General features: G+C 42.7%; 1 protein-coding gene across 8 annotated transcripts in view; it reads left to right on the top strand.

Annotated features, from left to right (window-relative positions):
* The window catches only part of Wdr62 (WD repeat domain 62), a 134,654-nt gene that overhangs the window by 61,136 nt on the left and 48,654 nt on the right, over positions 1 to 24,864 (top strand). For 7 of the 8 annotated variants that reach the window (XM_025297778.1, XM_025297776.1, XM_025297777.1 and 4 more), the window contains one exon: positions 15,398 to 15,489. In XM_025297778.1, coding sequence (XP_025153563.1) covers positions 15,398 to 15,489 — 92 coding nt within the window. Of the gene's footprint in view, positions 1 to 5,797; positions 5,969 to 15,397; positions 15,490 to 24,864 lie in introns of those variants that run through there. The other variant, XM_025297775.1, reaches the window with a different exon arrangement.

Genomic DNA, 24,864 nt, shown 5'->3' with positions numbered 1-24,864 from the left:
GCGTATTACGGCCGGTACGTTTCCGCTTCTTATCGCCAGAGTAATAATAACGTGTGCTCGTAATGTGCCGGACGCGTTGCGTCGCGAAATCGCGAGCGGAACAAACGGGAGGAGGGGAAGGAGCCTAATGAAGCAACGATTAATTACAATGGGCCGACTCACCTCTGGGAAGAGAAAACGGTGCCGCACGGCGCTAATTATTTGCTGCCGGTGATAAGAACCGACGCCGACGGCGACCGGTTCCCCCCCCCCCCCCGAGGTGTTCTCGCCCACTTAACGTGCGCCTGGCTGTGCGCGCACATTGTTGGCGATGCGCGCAATCGCGCGCTATTTACATTCCGTTATCTCCGTTATTATGCCGGCGTATAACAGTCCACCGGGAGATTCTGTAACGCGAAACCGTTCGCGGTGCGGCTCCCCTTCTTCCCCTCCGCCCTCCGCTGCCATCCCTTTCGCGCGCCGTATACCGTACTTTGTACATCGATAAATCGCGCGTTTCGCGAACTCGATCGTCGCGACGATTTCTTGCTTTCTTCTGTCTTCTCCTGCTTTTCTCTTTTCCCTCCTCCTCCTCCTCCTCCTGCTCCTCTCCTCCTCCTCCTCCTCCTCCTCCTCCTCCTCCTCCTCCTCCTCCTCCTCCTCCTCCTCCTCCTCCTCCTCCTCCTCCTCCTCCTCCTCCTCCTCTCCTCCTCCTCCTCCTCCTCCTCCTCCTCCTCCTCCTCCTCCTCCTCCTCCTCCTCGCCGCCCCTTCGTCCAGTTGAGACTAGTGGATTCACAGCACTATTCGGCGGCAGGCAAGAATCTACCGCTTTTTTTTTTGGAAATGACGATGATGACGATGACGGATACTGAATGAATGCAGAAGCATGGGAGACACTTGATCATCTAGAGCGGGGTTTTCCAACCTTTTTTTGTATCTCGCACCCCTAAAAATTTATTAATGAATCTTCGCATCCCTTACAGAAAAAAAATTATTCGTATGTTTTATGCTAAAAATTAGTTATTAGGGTTTTAAGGTAAGAAGTTAATTTGTAATAATCTATTATTACATAGTATTGTTTTATAGAAATTAACTGTCATTTTAATATTATAAAATTATTATCCATGGTATCGCGAGCTTCGCATACGCATAGTGACACGTAATGAATATATATACGTATAGATACGTAAAAAATATATAATTTTAATAACATATTTTTTAATTTGATGGTAAAAATTCGCCGGTTTATTCCGGAATTCATCTGAATCATTATTAATTACATTACAATCACTTTTCCTCGCAGCCCCAGGTTGGAAACCGCGAACCCCTGGTCTAGACGGACAGTGTGAATCCAGCCTAACGTCGGTGCCTCGGTGGAAGCGAAGGATTCGCTCACCTGCCTCGCCTTCAGTCGTAAAATTTAGCTCAGGTTCGCGCGACGGCCTCCTTCGGTAAATGCGGAGCTTCGAGATATCGCTATGTTCGCGCTATCATGCCCACAGCTGTCCTCGTGAGACGTTTCAAAGTGCTCGTGCGAATTCAACGCGCGTTAAACTGCGAGCGGGAGAAATTGCCGACGTCCGCCGCGACTGGCTCGCGATAAAAAAGCGCACGTAGCACGTGCTGGCACGTTCGTCGTGACACGCGTTCGCGTATAATGGGCGATGGACAGGCCGCATAAGTGGCGTTTGCGCTCGGCCGAGAGCTGAACGCCGCTGTACGCCGTGAACGTTGAACGTTTCAGCGGCGAGATCCGCTTCGCGGTTTGTCGTTCGCAGAAGGAAATGAGCGCGAATTTAACCCGTTAGTGGTCGCACAATCGTTTCGCAAACACGATTAATCCTAGAAGCATTTAATCCTGTTTGTTTCTTGGAGATTTGCGCGAGTAATTGGATGCTGAGAGAGGAAGAGAGAGAGAGAGAGAGAGAGAGAGAGAGAGAGAGAGAGAGAGAGAGAGAGAGAGAGAGAGAGAGCGGGGGATAAAACAAATTATATATATTAGTCGAGTAATTTTGTTCAATAGGAGGAAAAGAAACCTTCGAAATGTCGAGTTGCTTTCTCGCTACGTTCGACGTGCTTTCACATCGACGATACTTGATATCGTCGACGGTATATTTATATTTTTATTGTGTTCATCATCGGAGAGACTTCGGGAATGTTTGGACAATGAATAGAATGAATTTCTTGACTTTACCAGGAAGCTAATATCAACGTGTTTTCTTCAATTTTATTGCCCCGCAATATCGTTGTACGGGCTGCTTTTGCAGGCCATTTTTTTATATTAAAAGTGTGATTTAGTTTTAAGATTCTTTTTTCCAGAAACTGATTTACTTAAACAAGATAATTAACTGAGATAATATCTTAATCAAAAGCTTTTCCTTGGTTTTCTACAATTTTTTCTTATCTTTCTGGCAAGAGATGGATTTCGCGACGATAACTGATTTATTTAAACAAGATAATGAGCTGAGATAATATCTTAATCAAAACTTTTTCCTTCATTATCTACAGCTTTTTCACATCTTTCTGGCAACAGATGGATTCCACGACGATAGAAAGATTCTTCTTTGGAGTTTATCTAATCTGCAACAAATTTTTGCACTTGTTCGAAGTTATGAAAATTTGTCCTCCTCTAGAGCATGTTACATCGACCGGAATGGTAAATGATAATCGGATGGAGCAATATCTGGAGAATACACGGGGTGTGACAAGATCATCCATTCCAGCTTTAATAGCGTTTGCTTCACTAATAATGCAACATGAAGCCGAGCATTGTCGTGAAGAAAGATCACTTTGCGTCGTTTGTTCGTAATCGTTGGTGACCGTTTTTCGTTCAATGCTCGCTTCAATTTGTATAGTTTGTATTATCGATAACAATCAGCGGTGACAGTTTCATTTGGATTTAACAGATTTTCATAATACACAACACCTCGATCCCACCAAATACATTTTATAGCGATATCTTTGAACCATGAACATTGCGCCTCGAAGTGGATGCTGATGGTTGGCCGGAATCAACCCGTGATTTCTTTCGTTTGGGTTTATCGAAATAGATCTATTTTTTATACTCAATAACAACTCGATATAAAATCTCTTCATTTTTGTCTGGCGATCAACGAAATGCAAAATGTTTAACCGGTTGTTCACAATTGGCGTTTTCTGATAATTGATGCGGAACCCATTCTCCTTCTTTGTGAATCTTCCCCATGTCATGTAAATGTTGGGTAACTGTTCTACGATCAACATTTAATGTTCTGGTAAGTTACTTATGTGAACCTGGCACTCCACTTTTAAAAAATTAAGTTTTAAATACAAAAACTGATAGTATTCCATTTGTAATTATTTGCGGTACAACAATAGTATCGTTTGTAGTTCCGCCGTTTAAAAAATATAATAATTTAAAAGAATGGCTCGCACTCGACTTTGAGCAAAACAATCTTCACTAAGATTAAACAATTAACAAATTGCAAACTTCAACATTGAACGGGCTGTGATAAAACTGCTTACGGGATCTCGTTCAGTGTCGTTTGTAGTTGTTTGTAGTGCTTTTCGTTTCGTTTGTACGTGGTTGCATCGTTTGCAAGATACCACCGGTTTTTTCATAAACCGCTCGGTGGCTAAAGTTTGCCATTTGTTAGTTGTCCAATCTGGTGGTTTCTTGCAAACGGTGCAACTACAAACAAAACGAAAAGCACTACAAACCACTACAAACGAAAAGTCCTGTCATTTTTTGTATTTAAAAGTTAATTTTTTAAAAGTGGGGTGCCAGGTTCACATAGTTTGGCAAGTTCTAAAGTGGATTGTACTCGTCCAATAATGCTTGCAAATCTGCATTTTCAAGCTTTTTGGCTTGTCCCGAGCGATCATTGTCGTTAACACATTGAAATCGCCACTTTTGAATCGTCTAAACCAATATTCATATGTCTTAATTGATGTAGCAACATCACTATAAGTTTCTATCAGGATTCCATGACCTTCAGTCGCCGTTTTCTTCTGATTAAAAAACAAAAACAACGCTTGTCGAAAATGCTCTTTAGGAAGCTCCATTTTTTAAATGGAAAGTATTAACATGATTTTTACTGCATCTATTGTTAGTAAATGACTAAATATCATGGATTAATATTAAAGCATTAAGAAACAATAACCGTGATTGAAATGTCTTCGACCAAACTCTGGCATTAATGCCATCTCTTGCAAAGCCCTCAAAATTAAATCACACTTTTAATACTTTGATTTAGAGCGTCCTCATAGACAGGGAACAGTGACCAATAATGGATTAAAGAGATTAAAGATAAATGAGGCTCTGGCCACCTCAAGTTGGACGTTCTTTCAAAAGCTCGCGCGTGAGAACAATGATTCTCATGGAGCGTTCCCCCGCGAGAGAGAGAGAGAGAGAGAGCACGCCAAGAGAAATCCGGGGTCTTCTTCTCTTCGTCTCCATCTACTTCTACTTCTATTTCTTCTTCTTCCTCCTCTTCTCTTGGCGCGATACGTCGGGCCGTTGCGGCCATATAAGGTAGTTTTGCATAAATTAAGACTGTTACGGCAGCTTCTTGCTGTGCGCGCGCGCGCGCGCGCACTTATTGAACCTACTTTGTGCACTTTACGACCGATTTTATATGGACGGAGTTACGGCCGCGTAAAATTAAGCGGAGTGCAAATCGGTCGGCCGTTAATGAAATTTTCAACCGGGCATGAAGCGAGGAACGATTTGCATAATGAGAGACGCCACTTGCCGGTTTGCACGGGCCCTTCTTGCTTTCGAAGAAACGCGCTCGCGGACTGCAAAGTTGCAAACGCGCCGCGCCGCGAAGTCGAGAGAAGAACATTTTATTCTCCTCTCCCGCGTCTCCTCGAGCGTGCCATCGCCGCCGATGCGACGGCGAGCTTCTCGCTGTGCTTCACTTATTATTTCGTCCAAATCGCGACAACAATACGCTCTGCACGTTTATTAAAACGGAACGGCTTCCTCTCTCGTTTCTTACGGCAACCCCGTCATTATTTCTGCCACGCTCTCGCGTTCACGCCCCTCTCTCTCTCTCTCTCTCTCTCGACCACCCTTATCCCGCTATATCACGAATAATTAATTTGACCCATGACGCGCAAAGGTGTCGGCGCTCGCGTGTTCGCGTATCGCACGCTCACGAGCCGTGCACACCTCTCGCGCGCAGGAATATGCGCTATAACTGTACCAGGGCGTGGCTCTAGAGCTCGCACGGTGCGACTCCTCGAGTGCGCTTTTGTACCGAAACTCATAACAGCGAGTTAGGTCGATTCGCCATGGCAACCGGCGGCCGGTCGTCTTCGCCGACCTGTGCGAGTTCTCGCGTTATCTCGACGTTATCCTTTGCCGTTTCTGCGGCGTTCGCGCTCATCACGCGCGAGATGATTGTCTCGCCTCGCCTTCTTCGCGGCGCATCAGTCGTCCTCGGTACGCACGATACTCACGATATCGTCTCAGGACGTCTCCTGCGTCTCGCTCACTCAATATTTGCAATGCAAACTCGAGACGCTCGTTTTAGGACTTACCGCGGACGACGTACGTATTTACGGCGCGCATCCTCGAGACCGCCCCCGCCTCGTCCTTGAAGGGGATCCTTCGCGCGACGATCGCGGCGATGCGTACACATGTGCGCACATACACACACACACATGCGCGCGCGCACGCACAAGTGCGCATTCATCGCTCCTCTCATTCAAACTCGGCGGATCCTGTCGCCGCGTTACGTAAGCGCCGCGCTACACGCGAAGGAGACCTTGTCTCGCGTCGCTCGTACATTGCGTCATTGTATCATCAGGTCGCTGTGGTGTGTGCTTCTGCCGCCGTTCGCCAGCATGGTGGCGCGTCCCCGTCGAGCGAGGCTCGTTATGTTCTCGGGACGCGGCGCGTCGCGCGATCAAGTAATCTCCGTGTGTGTGTGTGTGTGTGTGTGTGTGCCGAATCAAATAAAACCGCGCGTTCCGCCCCGGGATCTTGTTTGCGGGATCCAGGTAGCGCCATTACGTCTGCCTGAGATTATCTGGCGATTATTCTAACGAGCCGACTCGGCTGTTGCCGATAAGTTGCGCGGACATTACTCTTCTCTTTCCTTCGTTCTTCCGCTCGCTTGCCCTCTCTAAACTGCGTCGCGCTCCCTAAACTGCGTATTTGATCAGCCGTCGCCGTCGTTGATTGATCTTCATCGACTGTCTCACCGGAGCTCGTCGGAGAGTTTCGAGGAACTGGAGCGACACAACGATAATAAACGCGACTTACGATTGTAACGACGTGTTGTTGTTCGTGTTGTATATTGGTTGTAACCTTTGCTCAATTTGTGCACATGTGCGGCGTCCAAATTCCTCGGGGGCGAAATTCCATTCGAAGAGCGGAGTGTCTCGGTAGCAAGAGTCACTCGAAGAGTCCCACGGGGCTTCTCTCGTTTGTCGTTTCCTCGTCTCGAATCGTCGAGCGAACATTTCCACGCGAGATTCAAGTGCGGATTTAACGCGCTCCACCTAGGGTTACCAGATGACCGGGATTTCCGGGATTGTCCTGGGAATTTTTTTAAGTTTGTCCCGTGTGCCGGAATTTAAGTCTTCTATCCTGGAAAATCGGAATTTCAACAAAATTATAATCATAATATTCATCATAATATTCAACTGCTATTAAAGAGAAACGTGAGAGCAATTATCGGGATTTATAAGGTGGCATGTCAAAAAATTTGACATGCCACCTGAGAAAATTGATGTCAAGTAAGCCACTTATGTAATAAAAAAAAGGATAAAAAAATTCAATCGTACGATTTATGTCTAAATTTCTCTCTGCTGGCACCTAATTCACGGATTTATTTCTTGCAAGTACACGGCGACATCTCTTTACCGTCCTACCCTTCCATCTCTCACATTTAACCATTTCGCTGTTAGTAGGAAGTATACTTCCCACCTTTTCTTGATTCAATTTTGCGTTGTAAATCATAATGTAAAACATAATTTTGAAGAACTAATCGGATTTGAGTTTTTCAGATAACTGAATAGTTGTTCAACATACTCCAATAAGTTTTTATACTCAATTATTCATTTGTAATTATTCATAACAAATCAGAGTTGAAAAAAATGCTGTTTTTAGAGAAAAATCTATTTCTCGGAGAGTACTGAATGTAATAGAGGTCTGAAATTTTCACCAAATATTTTTCTGATGTTGTACAAAAACATATATTTTTTTCAGTATTTTTTGCAGGTTAGATTTTTTTTATGAACAAATATTTCTACAAAAACGGCCGAAATTTGATTTTATGATCGCCATATTGAATCCGCCATTTTGAATTTTGCAAATCTTACTTCAGATTCGTAATCAGCGATTCGAAAAACCCATATATGATCAATAATAATCGGAATTTTTATCAATTTCGTACATTATGGTCGCCATATTGAATCCGCCATTTTGAAATTTGCAAATCTTATTTCAGATTCGTAATCAGTGACCCGAGAAACCCATACACCATCAATAATAATTGGGATTTTCATTAATTTTGTACATCATAATCGCCATATTGAGTCCGCTGTTTTGAATTTTGTAAATCTGACTTTAGATTCATAATCAGCGATCCAAAAAACGTAGGACTACCAAATATTTTAATAATTTTCTCAAGGGAAGTTAATTCAGCGGTGAAAGAGTTAAATAAAATTCTCTAATAACCTATTTTTCAACCGTGTCGCCTAAAAAATGTTTCGGAAATAGTCATTTTGCATCTAGCAACGCCTAGCTCCACCGGCGTCTCTATTTCGCCGGGATACGAAATCCACTCGTGTGGGCGCCGAGAATTCACGCTGCAGGCTCGAGATAAATATTCGCTCTTGCCGGCCCGACCAGCGGAATTGTCGGCTCGCGGCGAATGCTCACCCCCTTTTAAGGGCGCATTCACACCCGGGTAGAAAAGCAGAAAGCAGAACAGCAGAAGCCAGGAGACATAGAGAAAAACTCTCGCAAGAGAAAGACAGACTATCAGCGCGAGTTCTGACTGGCTGCTGCCTTTCTGCTTTCTGCTTTTCTACCCAGCTGTGAATGTGTCTTTACGAGAAATCTCGCATCGGGAAATTTCGCGATTTGTGCCGCGTCCTGCGCGTGAATCGCCGAGACGTCGCGCGGCAACCGACGCCATCGGACGTAGCGGATTTGCGATCCTCCGTGACACATCCACCTGCGTGTTTCCATGTCAATGGAGTCTCGCGAAGCTGAGCTGGATTATGGATCGCCATATTCGGTGCGTGCCTACGCGCTCGCGATCGCTGCATTCTTCTCGCGTCGCGTCGATTAACGAAGCCCCCCTGAGCCTGTGTTTTTTCCTTCCTTCACCTTCGTTCCTGGCTCTCTCTTCCCCCCCCCTCTCTCTCTCTCTCTCTCTCTCTCTCTCTCTCTCTCTCTCAGGTATTCGCATTGAGTATTTATTTATATTGCGATTCTGTTTGCGATATGCGTGTAGGTTTTTCGTGATTAAAATTATATACGATGCGTTTATGCGCGCGAAAACATTTAAGGCTCTTGTAACCAGCAACTAATCGCGAAAACTATTTTCTGGTAGGATATTATGAGACAAAATTAATTCACATTGATAAACCAGCCAAAAATATATAGCCACCCAAAAAAAGTAATTTCAGAACAAGCGGAATCATCTAAATTTTAGAAGATTTTCTTATACATGGCCTCAAGAGGATTCCTCTAAGATTAAGAGAAAGATATTATAAACACACTATTCGTAAAGTTAGAGAAATATATGTCATATGTATAATGCAAATCTTATTCATTTTAATATAAATTTCCTCTTATACATAAATTATTTAATTTTTTTTAAGAAGATTATTATTTATTCTTACTGTATCTCATTCTTGCTGGTTATACCAGTTAATTTGAAAGAATTATTATAATATATAGCGAAAAATAATATATATAGATGTACTTCTGGCTCCAATTTTACAATGAGTAGACACGAATGAAATAAGATCATCATAACAAATAAATTTCCAATCAGTTTTGCTGTGGACTACTTTATAGCTACAAAGATGTTCATCATAACCAATTGTATGAAACATAGTTAAAAGAAAGAACATGTTATTCAACTTCTTGCAACAGATTATAAATTGTATTTGACCAAATATGGATAAATTATCTTCGTTATATGTTATAGCAACACACATATCTTCGTTATATGTTATAGCAACACACATACCTTTTTAAAAAAGTGTTTCAAATATTCTGACCTATGAGCATATAGTTATTTTCTCGTTCATGTTTGGAAATAGAACATGACTGAACAAAAGAAGCCGACATTCAAATCGACATATTCCTCTTCATATGAGAGAAAAACTAATTGATCTAAGAGGAAATCCTCTTGAAGTAAAAAGAAAACAGAATAATAAATTTTAGATCTAATATCTTACCTAATAAATTTTAGATGAATGGTTCACTTTAGTCGCTTTGTCGAAAGAGGAATCTTTTTCTCGTAAAAGGCTTTGCTTAGAATATGAAACTATGAGGAAAAAATCATTTTATAAAGTGTGGTAGTCGCGAAAACTAGTTAATACCGCGTGTGTTTGCATGTGCCTTACAGTTATTTACATGATTACTATATATTTTATAGATTAGAAGCACATCTTTCGTTGGATGGTCAATGCTGTGTTGCACATTATATCTCTTTACTACTTATACTGCACCGCAAAGCCATAGTTTGTGTTGCTAAAACAGGAGCCACAAGATGATATAAGAAATTATTGTAATCTTTATGGAGTTTATAATTCCGGAGTGTAAATAAATCCAACTCTCTTTTTCTCTCTTTCTCGCTCGCTCTCTGTGACGAGTCGTCTGAGGCGGATTTTGATCGAGGGAAGGTGACCGGCGGCAAAACGACATAATGACGGAGTACTCTGTGCGCGATCCGGCTTATTATCTCCACGCGGCTGCGGGGGCAGCGGAGGGGGCAGGGGGGAGGGGGGCAAAGGAGCGCAAACAAAAAGCGGCTATCCGCGCTTTGCATACAAGGACACCGGGTGCATCATCGCTAAAAATGTCTCGACCGGTTTCTCACGTCCCGGCCGTGTTATTTGCTTGTCAATTATCCTAGTCGTGCGATGATTCCGTAATTCATCGAAACCCCCGAGCAGATTCGATTTTCTCGGCCGACTGGCCGGCCGGCTGGCCGCCTGGCCGGCCGGCTGGCCGCCGCGCGTTCTTTCTCTCTCTCTCTCTCTCTCTCTCTCTCTCTCTCTCTTTCTCGCTCGCTCGCTCGCTGAAATGCGACGCGCTGCTCTTCGCCGAGGGCGATTGCGACGGAGCGCGCGCGGTAGCTTCGCACCTGCCGTCGTCGTATGGAGATCGCTATGCGACGTATGTGGGCACGAATGCGCGTGCCGCGCGGAGATTTCTGTGTACATCTATGGTCCTCCTCGCGCGCGCCGGGCACGCACGCGTTTCGTAACGCGTTTCGCGTGCGTGCGTGCGTGCGTGAGGGATACACGCGGGTATGAAAGGTTGCACCGCGAGCGAGCCCGGCGAACGGGGACACGCCGGTGTTGTTGGGGCGGGGGGAGGCAGTGAGCACGCAAGAGAGAGAGAGAGAGAGAGAGAGAGAGAGAGAGAGAGAGAGAGAGAGAGAGAGAGAGAGAGAGAGAGAGAAAGAGAAAGGGATCACGTTTTTCTCGTGGCCGTCGATCGGTCCTCTCGTCGGCTCTCGTCGCGTACTTGACGGCAACGCGAACGATTCCTCTCTGCAGCGTAGGCGTAGGCGCTGCTCTCTGGACAAGCAAGAGGCAGCAAGGTCGATGCGTGGTTGTCTTCGAAAAATTCAGCAGCCGCGCGCTGACGGAAGGCTGCTTGACGGAAGAAGTGGGAAGAACGAGAGAAAGCAATTCGGGCAATCAGCTTCGTCACGAGTCGCTCTTTAGTCGTTGTCTTCAACTTTCTTCCTTCCTTCTCGAGATTTTCAACTTCCTTCTCGCTCCTCTTCCCGAAGAGACCCATGCCCGTTTCTACGCCCGAGCTTGATGAGACTTCCCTTCGCTATAAGGCGTGTTCAAAGTCCATTCAGACGGAGATTTCAATTCGGGTTGGGATTTGATCGACCTTGAAACAACAGGTGAAAACAGGTGTTAAAAAGACGGACGTCTTCGTTCTCGAGCGGCGCCGCTAAAAATTCTCTCCCGACGTGAATCTCCGGCAATGCGCGATTCTCGTTTGCTTCGAGGCCACCGCGAGCCGATAATTCGCCGGCGAACTGGGAAATCGCCGTTGCGACTTTGCGTGTAGGACCCCTCAAAGTGTGTGTGCATTTTGTGTATGTGTGTGACTCCACCTTGGACACTCTCCGTTAACGCGTAGAAACGTACGCCGTGACGTACGACCACCTACGTAATAATCGACCGGGCGAGCATATCGAATCAATAGCGATCGATCGGCTTGTTGTATGGCTCTCGCGATGCGTATCTCGTTGTTGCTGCCCACGCAGATCTCAATTCGTCGTGCTCCACATATATATATATATATATATGTATATTGCTTCCGCCAGCGGACAGAACTGCATAATATCGTGGCGGCGCGGCGGGCTGAACGGCGAGAATGCCTAGAGCCAAAGCTGACGCAAGTGCCGCGTTGAACAACGATTCTTCTGCTTGCACGTAGTGGCGCAAGTTAGGGAGAGGGAGAGAGAGAGAGAGAGAGAGAGAGAGAAAAGGACCGTTTCAAGGATGAACGACGTGAACGAGTGGACGTTGTTAATTCGCCCGAGCGACAATCGCGTTATTATTATTATTTCAAAGCCTCGAGGGGGAATCGAGGAGACCGAGCTGGAGAATGTAATTATATATCGGGGGCTCTCGTGACGTGCAGGAGGATTTTAATGAAAGCGTTAATACTTCAATCGCATCATCTCGGATGATTAGATACGCCATGATTCAACATCGAAGTCCCGACTAGATTCTTGGCTGATTAGGCGCGCTTTAACTCGACATTGTAGCCCCGATGAGATTCTTGGCCGATCGGACGCGCTTTAATTCGACATTAATATTCCAATTGAGTCTCCCCTCTACCCCCTCCCCTTCCGCCCCCCCCCCCGGTAATGAGATCCGTTTTAATTCGATTCTGTACTCCACGTCGATACTTTGAAGTCGGTCCAGCGACTCGCGGCCGCGAAGGTATGCGAAGGGTCTCGTAATCGAGTCGTTTGTGCCTGAGCCAAGGCTCTAACGAGTTAAGGAACTCGAGAATGAGAACGAACGTCATCGTCAAGTGGCCGCACACGCACACGCACGCGCACGACGACGACGACCGCCGCTGCAGCCGCGCGCGCGCGGTTCCTCGTTATCCTTTCTATCTAAGCCGCCGCTTTATTAGTACCGCGCACAAATCGAGACGCTGAGTGCCACTAGAAAGCAGCAATATATTTCTCCCCGGCGTTTCTCTCCTCCACCGGAGAAGAGTCTCTCTCTCTCTCTCTCTCTCTCTCTCTCTCTCTCTCTCTCTCGTCTTCCGAGCGCGTTCGATCGCGCTCGGGGCGCGATGAAGTGACAGCGGCTTTCTTTTAGCACTCCTCGGCGAAGAGGAGCGCCGTTTCCACTCTCCTGGAAACCTTCACGGATCGCACGTCACGTAATTACAACCTACTGAACCCACGGAGCCTACTGAACCGGTTCCTGACGAATCCGATAATCGATTTACCGTTCCTCTCTCTCTCTCTCTTTTTTCCTCTTGATTATTTCAACCGCGAGGTGAATCGACCGAGCCGCCGCGACCCGGCTCATTGTCCCGACGTCGATGTCTGCCGCGCGTCTCCGGCAAATTGATCGAACACGCGTCGGCGTCGGCCGCTTCACGCGCCGCCAAGAATAAAGGGGGCGAGATCTCACCGCGACCGGGCTCCAATTATAAACGTCTTTCGTTCGGCTTAATTGGCGGCACCTCACGGTTCCAGGGCGCCTCACGAGACAATCGCGCGAGCGATCGCTTCGCACGCACTTGTGCGGAATAAGGAGCATAATTGCGTCTATCTCGCGACATCTCGACGTCTGTTAAATCCTCTCTCCTCCCCCACTAAAGAAAAAAAGTAATTTTAGAACAAGCGGAATTACGTATCTAAATTTTAGAGCTTTTTTTACTCTTTTTTACTCTTACATATGGCCTCAAGAGAATTCCTCCAAGATTAAGAGGAAAATATTATAAACACATTATTCTAGAGGGCGTGGGGGGGGGGGGGATTACACGCGGAGCAAGCCGCTTTCAAAGCTATTTTTACGAATTTTTTTAACGGAAACGGTAAGATCAGTAAACTTGAAATTTTCACAATGTATTCATTAATGTTCAAGGTATAAAATAAATTTGTTACTATCTATATGGAAAGTACACATCAAACTTTAAACGCATTTATCTGGAAATATCATTTTCTTAAATTGTCGATACGATCACGCAAAAACTACTGAATCGAATAACTTGAAATCTTTACACAATATACAGACAATGTAGTTTTCGCTCCTACTTCGAATACAATTACATTTTATTTTATTAATTTTTTTAAACATGATTACAAGTTGAAAAAAGTTTCATTTTCGATACTTTTTTTTAATACAGTCATTATTTTCTCAAACTTGGTTTCACTATCTCCATTTTGATACGGGTCATAATGATAACCGTATATTTTAAAAATCTTTCTCATTTTTCGGTTTCAGAGTAATAAGAAGCTCGGAATTATGTCGATAGCAAACATAAAACTCGCAAACGGATGACTGCATTTTTATCTGTAATTTTAAATTGGAGCGGTTCTTGTGATTCAATAAAATTTATTTTATACTTTGAACATTAATGAATGCACTGTGAAAATTTCAAGTCCATTGATCTTACCATTTCTGTTAAAAAAATTCGTAAAAGTAGGCTTGAAAATGGCCTTCCGCATGTAATTTCTCTCTTAAAGGTAGAGAAATTATATGTTTTATGTATAATGCAAATCATTGATTTTGATATAGATTTCCTCTTATATACAGATTATTTAATCTTGTTTTAAGAGGATTATTATTTATTTTTACTGTATTTTATTCTTACTGGTTATACTAGTTAATTTGAAAAAAATATAATATATAGCGAAAAGTAATATATATATAGATGTACTTCTGGCTCCAATTCTACAATGAGTAGACACGAATGAAATAAGATCATCATAACAAACAAATTTTTCCAATCGGTTTTGCTATGGACTTTGTAGCTATAAAGATGTTCATCACAATCAATTGTATGAAACATAGTTAAAAGAAAGAATATCTTATTCAACTTCTTGCAATAGATTATAAACTGTATTTGACCAAATATAGATCAGTTATCTTCGTTATATAGTATATTACAACAACATACCCTTTTTAAAAAGTGTTCCAAATATTCTGGCTCACGAAGATATGATTTTTTCGTACATGTCTGGAGGTGGAACGTGACTGAACAAAATAAGCAGACATTCAGATCAACATATTCCTCTTCATATAAGAGGAAAACAATTGGAATAATATCTAAAATAAATTTTAGATGAATGGTTCACTTTACTCGCCTTGATCGAAAGAGGAATCCTTTTCCTGCAAAAGGCTTCGCTTAGAATATGAGACTGGTAAAAATCGCGGTACAAATAGAATACTTTTTTTTTTCAGTGCCCTCTCTCTCTCTCTCTCTCTCTCTCTCTCTCTCTCTCTCTCTGTCTTTCAGCGTTCGCGAATAGAGACAAGCGTCGTATTTACGGATCGCATCGCGTCCGATTATTACCGCGGCATGCAACGCGAGAGGCTCCATGCCGCCGATGTGTATCGTTCCAGAACTCCGGTCCCGAGCTTCTCTGCTAATTCGAGCTGAAAGCCGTAAATTTCTAATTGCCGTCCCGTATCTTATGCAAATGCTCGTCGTTAAAGTCCGTCCCGAGCCGTCGGAACTTGTGCAGCGCTCGCCGGCGAGAGCAGTCTCTCCTCTTCGTGCAGCCGGCCGCCGCGCCGCCGCGCACCGTTTACTCGCGACCGTTTGCGCCGGCGGTTTCTTCCGCGGCGCAGCTTGGCGTGCTCGGAAGCGGTGCAACACTCGCGAACGTTACGAGATATTTGCGGGACGCTCTTTCGCGTTCTGCTCTGCCGTTTCTCTTTCTTTCTCCTTTCTTCTTTCTTCGATGAATAGTACTCGCGAGCGCGCGCGCGCGCGCGCAAAGAATTTCACAAGGAAGAATCGCCGAGACCACGAAAGTGTGTCTCGACCCATCTCGAAACGCGCGAAAGAGAGCCTACTTTCTTGCCCCCCGGAAATTAAATCGCGAGATCACCGCGGCCGGCGGCGTTAGTGCGACTCCGCTTGATTTGCAATTAATTTATCGACGCGCTTCAACTTCCACAGGGGACTCGGAAGCGACGCTGTGACCGACTTTCTCGTTTCTTCTGTTTCAGATCAAGCTGGAACGCGTGCTGGGCGTAACAGTCTCCAGCAATGCAGCCCTGGACTGCGACGCGACCAGCGAGCTGGTCGCTTATCCGGCCGGGTGAGTTCTGATTCTTGGCTCTCTCTCTCTCTCTCTCTCTCTCTCTCTCTCTCTCTCTCTCTCTCTCTCTCTCTCTCTCTCTCTCTCTCTCTCTCTCTCTCTCTCTCTCTCTCTCTCTCTCTCTCTCTCTCTCTGTCGTGCATTACTACGAGTACTATTACTACCATTGTATACACGCATCGCTTCGCACATTTATGTAACATTTATGTATGATCGCGCCGAAAGTCCGCGAAACCACAGACAGCGAGTCGCGTTCGTATAGCACTCGCTAAGTGTAGCTTAGCAACTTTTACGACGGCGACGATGACTTGTCCAGAGAGGAGAGCCGAGACAAGGGTTGGGCGGCCGGATGTACTCGAGGGAAGAGGGAAGAATCGCGATTTTTCCTGAAGTCGCCATCGTCGTCCGTCCGGGACACGATGTGGGAATTGCTGTGTGTCGCTTACAACGCTTACGCGGATTCTCAGGTCTCTTCTTTCCAGCTGAACTAGTGTTGCACTGGCGGTACAGAATTACCAGGTCTGTAAATATGAAACCGGAATTTGCCCATAGATGGCCCTAGCTATCAATGTAGTTACCGTCAAACCGCGTCATTCGCGCCATTTCCATTTGTTGACATCTGACAAAGATTTTCAACTCACAACAATACAAGTTTCATACAACAGCATAGTTTGTAATAGCGTTGAACATGTCGAATTTTGTGCCTGGAAGCTACGATTTGCGGACAGCATTGATTTTCTGTTACCATTTGAAGAAAACTGCTGCAGAATCGCATCGAATGCTTGTCGAAGCTTACACGGTGAGCATGCTCTTGGTAAATCACAGTGCTTTGAGTGATTCAAAAAATTCAAACGTGGCGATTTTGACGTGAGAAACGAAGAACGTGAAAGACCACCGAAAAAGTTTGAAGACAGCGAATTGCAAGCATTGTTGGATGAGGATGACGCTCAAACGCAACAACAACTCGCGGATCAATTAAGTGTGACACGAGAAGCCGTCTCCGTACGTTTGAAAGCCATGGGAAGGATCCAGAAGATGGGAAAATGGGTTTCACATGAACTGAATGAAAGACAGCAGGAAAAACGAAAAACCACTTGCGAAATGCTGCTCGCCAGGTACAAAAGAAAGTCATTTCTCCATCGAATTGTGACTGGCGATGAAAAGTGGATATATTTTGAGAATCCTAAGCATAAAAAATCATGGGTGGATGGTTCCAGGCGAACCATCGACATCGACTGCAAGGCTAAATCGCTATGGACGGAAGGCAAGGCTCTGTGTTTGGTGGGATCAGAAGGGTGTGATCTATTATGAGCTGCTAAAACCTGGCGAAACCGTTCATACTGAACGCTACCGACAACATATGATCGATTTGAATCAAGCTTTGCGTGAAAAACGACCAGAATATCAAAAAAGGCAACACAAAGTGAGTTTACTTCATGATAATGCACCATTACACACGGCAAAACTGGTCAAGGAAACGATTGAGGCGTTTAGTTGGGAAATACTTTCGCATGCGGCTTATTCACCAGACTTGGTTCCGTCCGATTACTACTTATTTGCATCGATGGGACACGCACTTGCTGAACAGCGCTTCACTTCTTATGTACGAAAATGTACGAAAATGGCTCGATGACTGGTTTACCTCAAAAGAGCAACAGTTTTTTTGGCGTGGCATCCACAAATTGTCAGACAGGTGAGAAAAATGTATAGCTAGCGATGGGCAATACTTCGAATAAAATACTTTTTATCATTTTCATACAATAAACGTGTATTTTCTATACAAAAATTCCGGTTTCATATTTACATACCTGGTAGAAGTGACGAGTACAGCAAAAGTTCATAGATGCAAAAATGCTAGATAGGATAGAAAAGAACGCCACAGTGCAGGAAACAACATAGCGCAAAACGTTATTGTAGCTGTTAATGATTCTTCAGATAAAGATTTTCTTAGGTGTTTCCAGTTAATTTCCGCTGTTTGCATTTAGATGGCTCCAGCTGCAAGTGTAGTGAACTGTGACAGCTGGGCTTCATGCTATATTAAAAGTTAGACGTTTTTCAATAGAATCCAGTCCATAAAGGTTTACTTTTGCAACCAGTGATATTGTTTTTAAATCAATATAAAATGAAACGCAATAAGTTGTTTTTTCGATATGTCCTTCTCCACTACTTTAATATAAAGAAAACTGCAACTGAAGCACATCGAATACTGGAAACTTATGGTAACTCTGTCTATGGTGCTCCATCAGAAACAACATGTAGATATTAGTTTCGACGATTCAGAAATGATGATTTTGATGTGAAAAACAAGAAACGTCCAGGTCAGCCAACAAGACGCCGAACTGCAAGCATTATTGGACCAAAATCAATCTCAAACACTCATGGAATTGGCTAAGGCACTAAATGTTGCAATTTCGATAATTTACATGCAATGGGAAAAATTCAAAAGGAAAAGAAATGGGTGCCACATGAATTGACCGAAGTGAATAGGCTGAACCGTATATCCATCGCCACTGCTTTGATTGTCAGGCAGAAAAAAAATTGTTTTTTGTACCGGATTATCACTGGTGATGAAAAGTGAATCCATTATGATAATCCTAAACACAAAAAATCATGGGTAGACCCAGGCCAATCATTCACATCGGCACCAAAACGTAATATTTATGGTCATAAAATATCGCTCTGTATTTAGTGGGATCAAGAAGACGTTTTGTATTATGAGCTCTTAAAACCGAATGAAACTCACCGATATCGGCAGTTATACAGTTTAAAGCTAGCATTATATCAAAAACGATCACAAATCGCATACAACAAAAGAAAAGTGATTTTGTTGCCCAACAATGAGCCCAACATCGATCGCATGTTGCAAAAGTCGTCAAGGAAACGCTAACAGAGCTCGAATGGGAGGTTCTTCCGCATGCCGCGTATTCTCTAGACTCCCCGTCTGATTACCATTTGTTCCGTTCAATGCAGCATGGCCTTCAAGACACACGCTTTCGAAATTACGAAGAAGTCTTAAAGTATATGGATGAATGGATTGCTTCAAAACCTGAGTCGTTTCGTCGCCACGGAATTCATCTCTTACCAGAAAGATGGGAAAAAGTAATATAAAACGATAGAAAATATTTTGATTGATTGATCAATTAATTTTATAACTGAAATAAATTTGTTTCTCACGCAAAAAGCAGCGGAAATTAACTGAAACATCTAATATTTTATCTTTATGTACCTCCATTATACACGTAGAACCTATTCAGGATGAAGAACATGATGGTAATATACTGTCATTTCATGTGGCATAACTGATTAATATTAATAAAGTAAAAACTGCGGAAGTATCTAATAATCTAATAACTGTAGGTCTGTTCTTTTCAAACACATTGCCTGAAGTGATGTAAATTTTACCCCCGCTATGTGTACCCCGCTATACCGAACTGTTTGTACTAACTCCAGACCTAGCACAAACAGCGCAGTGAACTATTGCTAAGTTCTGTTGCACTGGTGGAAAGAACAGTAACATCTGACGTCATTTCTAGAAAGGACGCTTCAGCGTACACTTGAATTAATACTGAAAGTTCAGCTGGAAAGAACAAACCTCTCATCTCGCCGTGTTCGGCGAGATCGGCTCGCGTTCCACCTAAATCGCCGTGTCGCGACGCGGACTGTTTTGCCTTCGCCTCCCATCTTCTCAATTCGCGAAACTACAGCCGCCAACGTGGGTCTAGGTTTTCGATCGGAGCGCGTATATGCACACAATGGCTGCGTTCAGCAGGACTCAGCGCTTTAGTTAAACAGTTTAGTGATACATTGCAACAGTTTGGATGGTCTGCTGAACGCTCTTTGTACTCGTCAGAGTGATACATACATATATATATATATATTTGTAAACATCGAACTAACCTTTCATTACCTGCTGTAAAATAGTTCTACATGCATTTTTCTTATTCAGCTGTTATATTTGCTTGATACATTTATTATTACATTAAAAAAGGTCTACATAATTTGAAACGTTTCTTCTTATTTTTGCTGTATTTATTCTAACCTATTATCTATAATTATCTATAATATGCATTATAGATATGCATTATGTATAATATGTATTAATATCTAAATATACTTTGATATAAGTATAATTATATATTTCATTATTAAATTATTTATATATACCTTTTTCTAATTGCTCGTGCACTCTATAGAATTTACATTATACGAGGGCGGTCCGATAAGTACTTAGCCTCACCGCCCGATGGCGCCACTATCGCAAGAGAAATTTACTATCGTGTAGTACATTCTCGTAGACGGCTACTGTCGAAATTTCAGCCGAATCGGACTCGTAGTTTTGTTTTGACCGCGTGTGGAAGCGGGCGTGTCCGCGGATTTTAGAAAAATGGAAAAAGAGCAATATCGGTCGGTGATTCGATTCTTGTTTTTGGAAGGGAAATCGCGCAGCGAAATCAAAGAGCGCTTGGATGCTGTGTACGGTGACTCTTCTCCTTCGATGGCGACCGTCAAAAATTGGTTTAACGAGTTTCAACGTGGTCGCACGTCGGTTTTTGATGAGCCACGTCCAGGTGTCCCGAAAACGGCTACCACGAAGGATAACATAACAAAAATCCACGATCTTGTATTGGCAGACCGCCGATTGAAGGTGCGCGAGATAGCTGAGACAGTAGGCATCTCAAGAGACTGCGTGGGTCATATCCTGCATGAAATTTTGGGCATGAGAAAGCTGTCGGCGCGATGCTTCAGGTGCCGCGTTTGCTCACTCCGGACAACAAGCACAACCGTGAGACCACTTCAGAGCAGTGTTTGACGCTGTTTAAGCGCAATCCGAAGGAGTTTCTGCGTCGTTTCGTGGCCGTCGACGAAACATGGATCCACTGGTACACACCAGAGACCAAGGAACAGTGGACTTCACCCGGCGAACGTGCTTCGAAGAAGGCGAAGACTGTCCTATCGGCCGGAAAGGTGATGGCCATCGTTTTCTGGGATTCACAAGGTGTGATCTACATCGACTACCTGGAGAAGGGCAAAACGGTCACAGGGCTGTACTATGCCGAATTATTGGGCCGATTCGACGCCGAATTGCAGAAAAAACGGCCCCATTTGGCGAAGAAAAAAGTGCTCTTCCACCATGACAACGCACCGGCTCACACCTCCGCCCTCGCCACGGTCAAATTGGTCGAATTGGGCTACGAACTGCTGCCCCATCCACCGTATTCTCCAGATTCTCCAGGCCCCGTGTGACTTCTTTTTGTTTCCAAACTTGAAAAAGTCACTCGCCGGGCAGAAATTTGAGTCGAATGAGGAGGTCATCGCCGCCACGGAGGCCTACTTTGCAGACCTCGAGAAAACGTATTTTTCAGACGGGTTAAAGAAGTTGGAGCATCGCTGGGTCAAGTGTATCGAGCTAAAAGGAGACTATGTTGAGAAATAAATCGCCACTTTTCCAAAATTTTCGTTTTTCTTTTGTAGGCTAAGTACTTATCGGACCACCCTCGTATATAACGTCTTTATATGTGTATTGCGCTTCACATAAATTGGGGGCATCCATTTTGCTCAACATGTGCTTAGATTCAGCTTATTTTTAGTTCGCTGAAAAACACGGCGACCGCTGAGTAAACATGTTGAACCGCTGAGTCCGTTTAATAGCGTTTAGAAGAAAATCAGAAAACGGTTTTGCAACTGTTTTGTCCTGTTGAACGCAGCCAATGCGTTGTATAACTCGTCCGCCTGGATGTCTTTGGGTGACAGGCCGGGGAATCAGCCGCAGACACGCGGCTGATTCCCCGATGGCTGTGTGCCACTTTCGACTGGGCTGCGCAAAAATACGATTGCTAAATTGCGACCCGTTGTCGTGGAACTCCAATAGGCGGCCGTCGACGTGAGTCCTGAAGAACTCGCGCCCGGGGAGCTCGTGGGAAAACGAGCGGTCAGCCAGCGTTTGCGCGAACGAGACCCGGGACTCGCGCGCCGACTCGGGTACGCGCGTTGCGTCGATCGACGGTACACGAGATTGTGATGTTAAGAGACCGATACGGGACGGTTAGATAGAGCACACTGTCGATAGATAGCGGATTTATTATCCGACGTCCGATCGCAGTGCGCGCGCGAGTAATTCACGAGTGGGTAGCGGGCGCGAGAGCTGGAAACGATAATTCGCGACCGATTGATTAGTTGCGCCCGAGATGTCGGCTCGGGAAAAATGTCAGAGCCGACTCGCGGGGCGAAAGGCGGCTTTTTTTACCGTGTATCGGAGGTGGGGTGGAGTGAAAAGAGAATTATATACAGCTTCGAAGCTTTTAATATCGTTCTTACGAATAAAATGAATCGATAATCCTGGATGGAATCCGGGTCGATCTATATGTCTTTCTTTTTCCTTTCTTTTCATAAGGATACAACGAGGTTTCCTTATTTATTCTTCAAGTTTTCTAAATGTCAGTAAACGGCAAGTCTTCCCTTCTTGTTTAGGATGAAATATGAGTCTTTAAACTTTCATTATAGTATTCTATGTTGAAAGTTCCAGTATTCGAATTTAAAGGCCGAGACAAGAAGAAGAATATTCAGATTCAGGTCGGCACTTTTGCTTTATGCAATTGCCTCTCAAACCGACCTCGTAAATCCACCGGTGTGAACCTGGCAAGCGACTTAATGAAAAGAAAAAAAAATTGCAATACAGTTTGATTGTACTTTGTTTGTACCTGTTTGTGCCACTTTCTGTTTCGTCTGTTTCTCAAAGGATAAAACGATGGGCTGAGAAGAATAGCCAACAAGCAAGTATAAGATATCCAAAAACAGCCAACACTATCCGAAAGAGCATCGTTTATACCGTTATTACCCGTTTGTATTTCCCTTTAAATCCCGTTTGCATCTTAAAAGGACCAAAAGTACGAAATTTTTTAAATACGTCCAAGAAATATTAGCTTTCGCCAATTTTGGAGATATCGCAAAACAGCCAAAGCTATCCAAAAAAGCATCGTTTGTACTTCAAAGGTAGCTCGTACCTGTTTGTATTTCAAAGGGACCGGAAGTACAGGAATTAAAATACAAACAAGAATTCTTATCAACAATTCGTGAAATTAATTTAGATAAATTTTTTGTGATTTACTTTAATTCGGAACAATTATTTTTATATCAACAATTTCATAAGTAAAATAAAAAGACAAGAATTTTAAGCATCGACGCAACGGGATTATTAATTAAAAAGATTAAAAGTTTTAACGAGTCTACAAACTCAATTGTTTTATATCAAGCTGTACTATTTCATTGAAAAATTTCATCCGTTCTACAATGATTTCTTCTACAAATGATTTCAGAAAAGCACGACACTAATATTTTAACTTATCGGTTGCGCGGATGGCTCTGCGATCTAGTGCTCCCTGTCCAAAAGAAATAGTAATCGATTTTTCTTTTGCACTTTTAAATGCTGCAACTCTCGCATTTAATAATTCAGACAATGATGGTCTGAATGCGTGGAAAATTGCATGAACGTGCTCTAAAATAATAATAGCGCAAATATTCTGGAATGCATTCTCCGAGTTGATATTGCTCATTTAATTAAAGCAATTTCCGATTGGAAATGTTTTAAAGATACGACGTGTGTGAATTAAAGATTTTTTTTCTTCGATGGATTGGCGTTTGAAGCAGAACAAACATTATTGAAAATTTTAAACAAATTTGTCTTGATACTTTGATAGTCGTTTTCTCCGAAACGGAAGACTTTCATAAAATTGATAACACTTTCACTTCCTTTCCTGCCTAACAATGCCTATTAAAAATAATTAAAATAAATGATATTCAAAATTATGAAAATAATACAAATAAATTTCCGAGTGAATATAGCGGTTTTATTAATACTTTCTTTCAAGACATAGAAATAAGAAATAAAAAGTATATTACTTTCAGAGAGAGATTTAATCCATATTATATTTCCCATATTATCCCAATTTTGGTAAGAGTTTGTTAAGAATGTGTAAACAATTTCCTCTATAGACGGCTATAATGATATTAAATACAGATACAATTGTTGCATCATCTACTAGAAGTGAGGAATATTTTAATGAGTTAAAAAATTAAATTTTTGATGGTATGAAAAACCTATGTGCGGATAAATTTTTAATAAAACATTTGATTTTTAGCAGACACCATAAAAATTTTGAATGCTATGACTGTAAATAACGAAGCTACGGACGAATGTTTAAATAAGATTGCCTAACGATAGAGAAATATTATTACGTAGCCCGTCTAATGAACAAAATAATTCTCTGCAATTAACTTTTTTAAACAAAATTGAAACTTGGGAAGTTCATGATAAAGACCCGAATTTGAAACGCGGTAAATATTTAAGAATACATCCAAATATAAATAGTATACATGATAAACCTCATTTTTCTTCACAAATTTCTTTATCATGAAACGGCAATAGTTTGCGCCCACAACATATTGCAGGTCAATACATAATTATATAAAATACTTGCGTATTTGATGCTATCATTCATTCGTTGCTCGTGGGTTACCGTGATTGGACTAATTGCTACAATTATATTAATAGTACTTTATATGCAAATTAAATATTTAATTTTATAATAATAATTTTTGGAAACGGCATATTACAAAAGTTTATAAAGAGAAAAGTATTTCTAAATATTCATTTTTGTGACGCTTATACGCAACCATTAAATATGTCGACAGTTAAAAAAAGTGGAATTAAACATTATATTGTATATTGCCATCAAATACTCGACGAATTAAATAATAACAAATATCTTTTATTAGCAAGAGTTATTTTGCAAAAGAAAAAGATATGCTTTTTAATTCATGTTATAGAAAATGAAATGTAAAGTTATTGTTCTTAAGTATTAAAGTTTTTTTTTTTTGGAAAAAGAAAAGGTGTACCTTCTTAATTTATATTAGAAAATGAAATATAATGTTATTGCTTTTATTTTAAGTTTTAAAGCAAGAGTTTTTTTTTTAAAAAGATACTTTTTTTTTAATTCGTATTAGGAAATTGAATATAATGTTATTACTTTTCTTTTAAGTTTTAAAATAAAAGTATTCTTGAACGTATTTTGAAAATTCTGTACTTCTGGTCTCTTTGAGGCACAAACATTTTGAATAGAGATACAAACGGGTACAAACGATGCTCTTTCGGATGGCGTTGGCCGTTTTCGGATATCTTACACTTGCTTGCTGGCTATTTCTTTCCTCCCCTCATACTTTTATCCTTCCAGGGTCAAACAAAACAGAAAGTGGTACAAACAGATACAAACGAAGTACGATCAAACCGTATTACGAATTCTATTTATTTATTTATCTTTTTTTGTAAGTTGCCAGGTTCACACCGGTCGTAAATCCGCCTAATCACTGATCGCGCAAATC

This window comes from Harpegnathos saltator, unplaced genomic scaffold (assembly GCF_003227715.2).
Source record: "Harpegnathos saltator strain DR-91 unplaced genomic scaffold, Hsal_v8.6 scaffold188, whole genome shotgun sequence".
Taxonomy (NCBI): Eukaryota; Metazoa; Arthropoda; class Insecta; order Hymenoptera; family Formicidae; genus Harpegnathos; species Harpegnathos saltator.
This window is presented reverse-complemented; position numbering and strand designations above follow the sequence as displayed.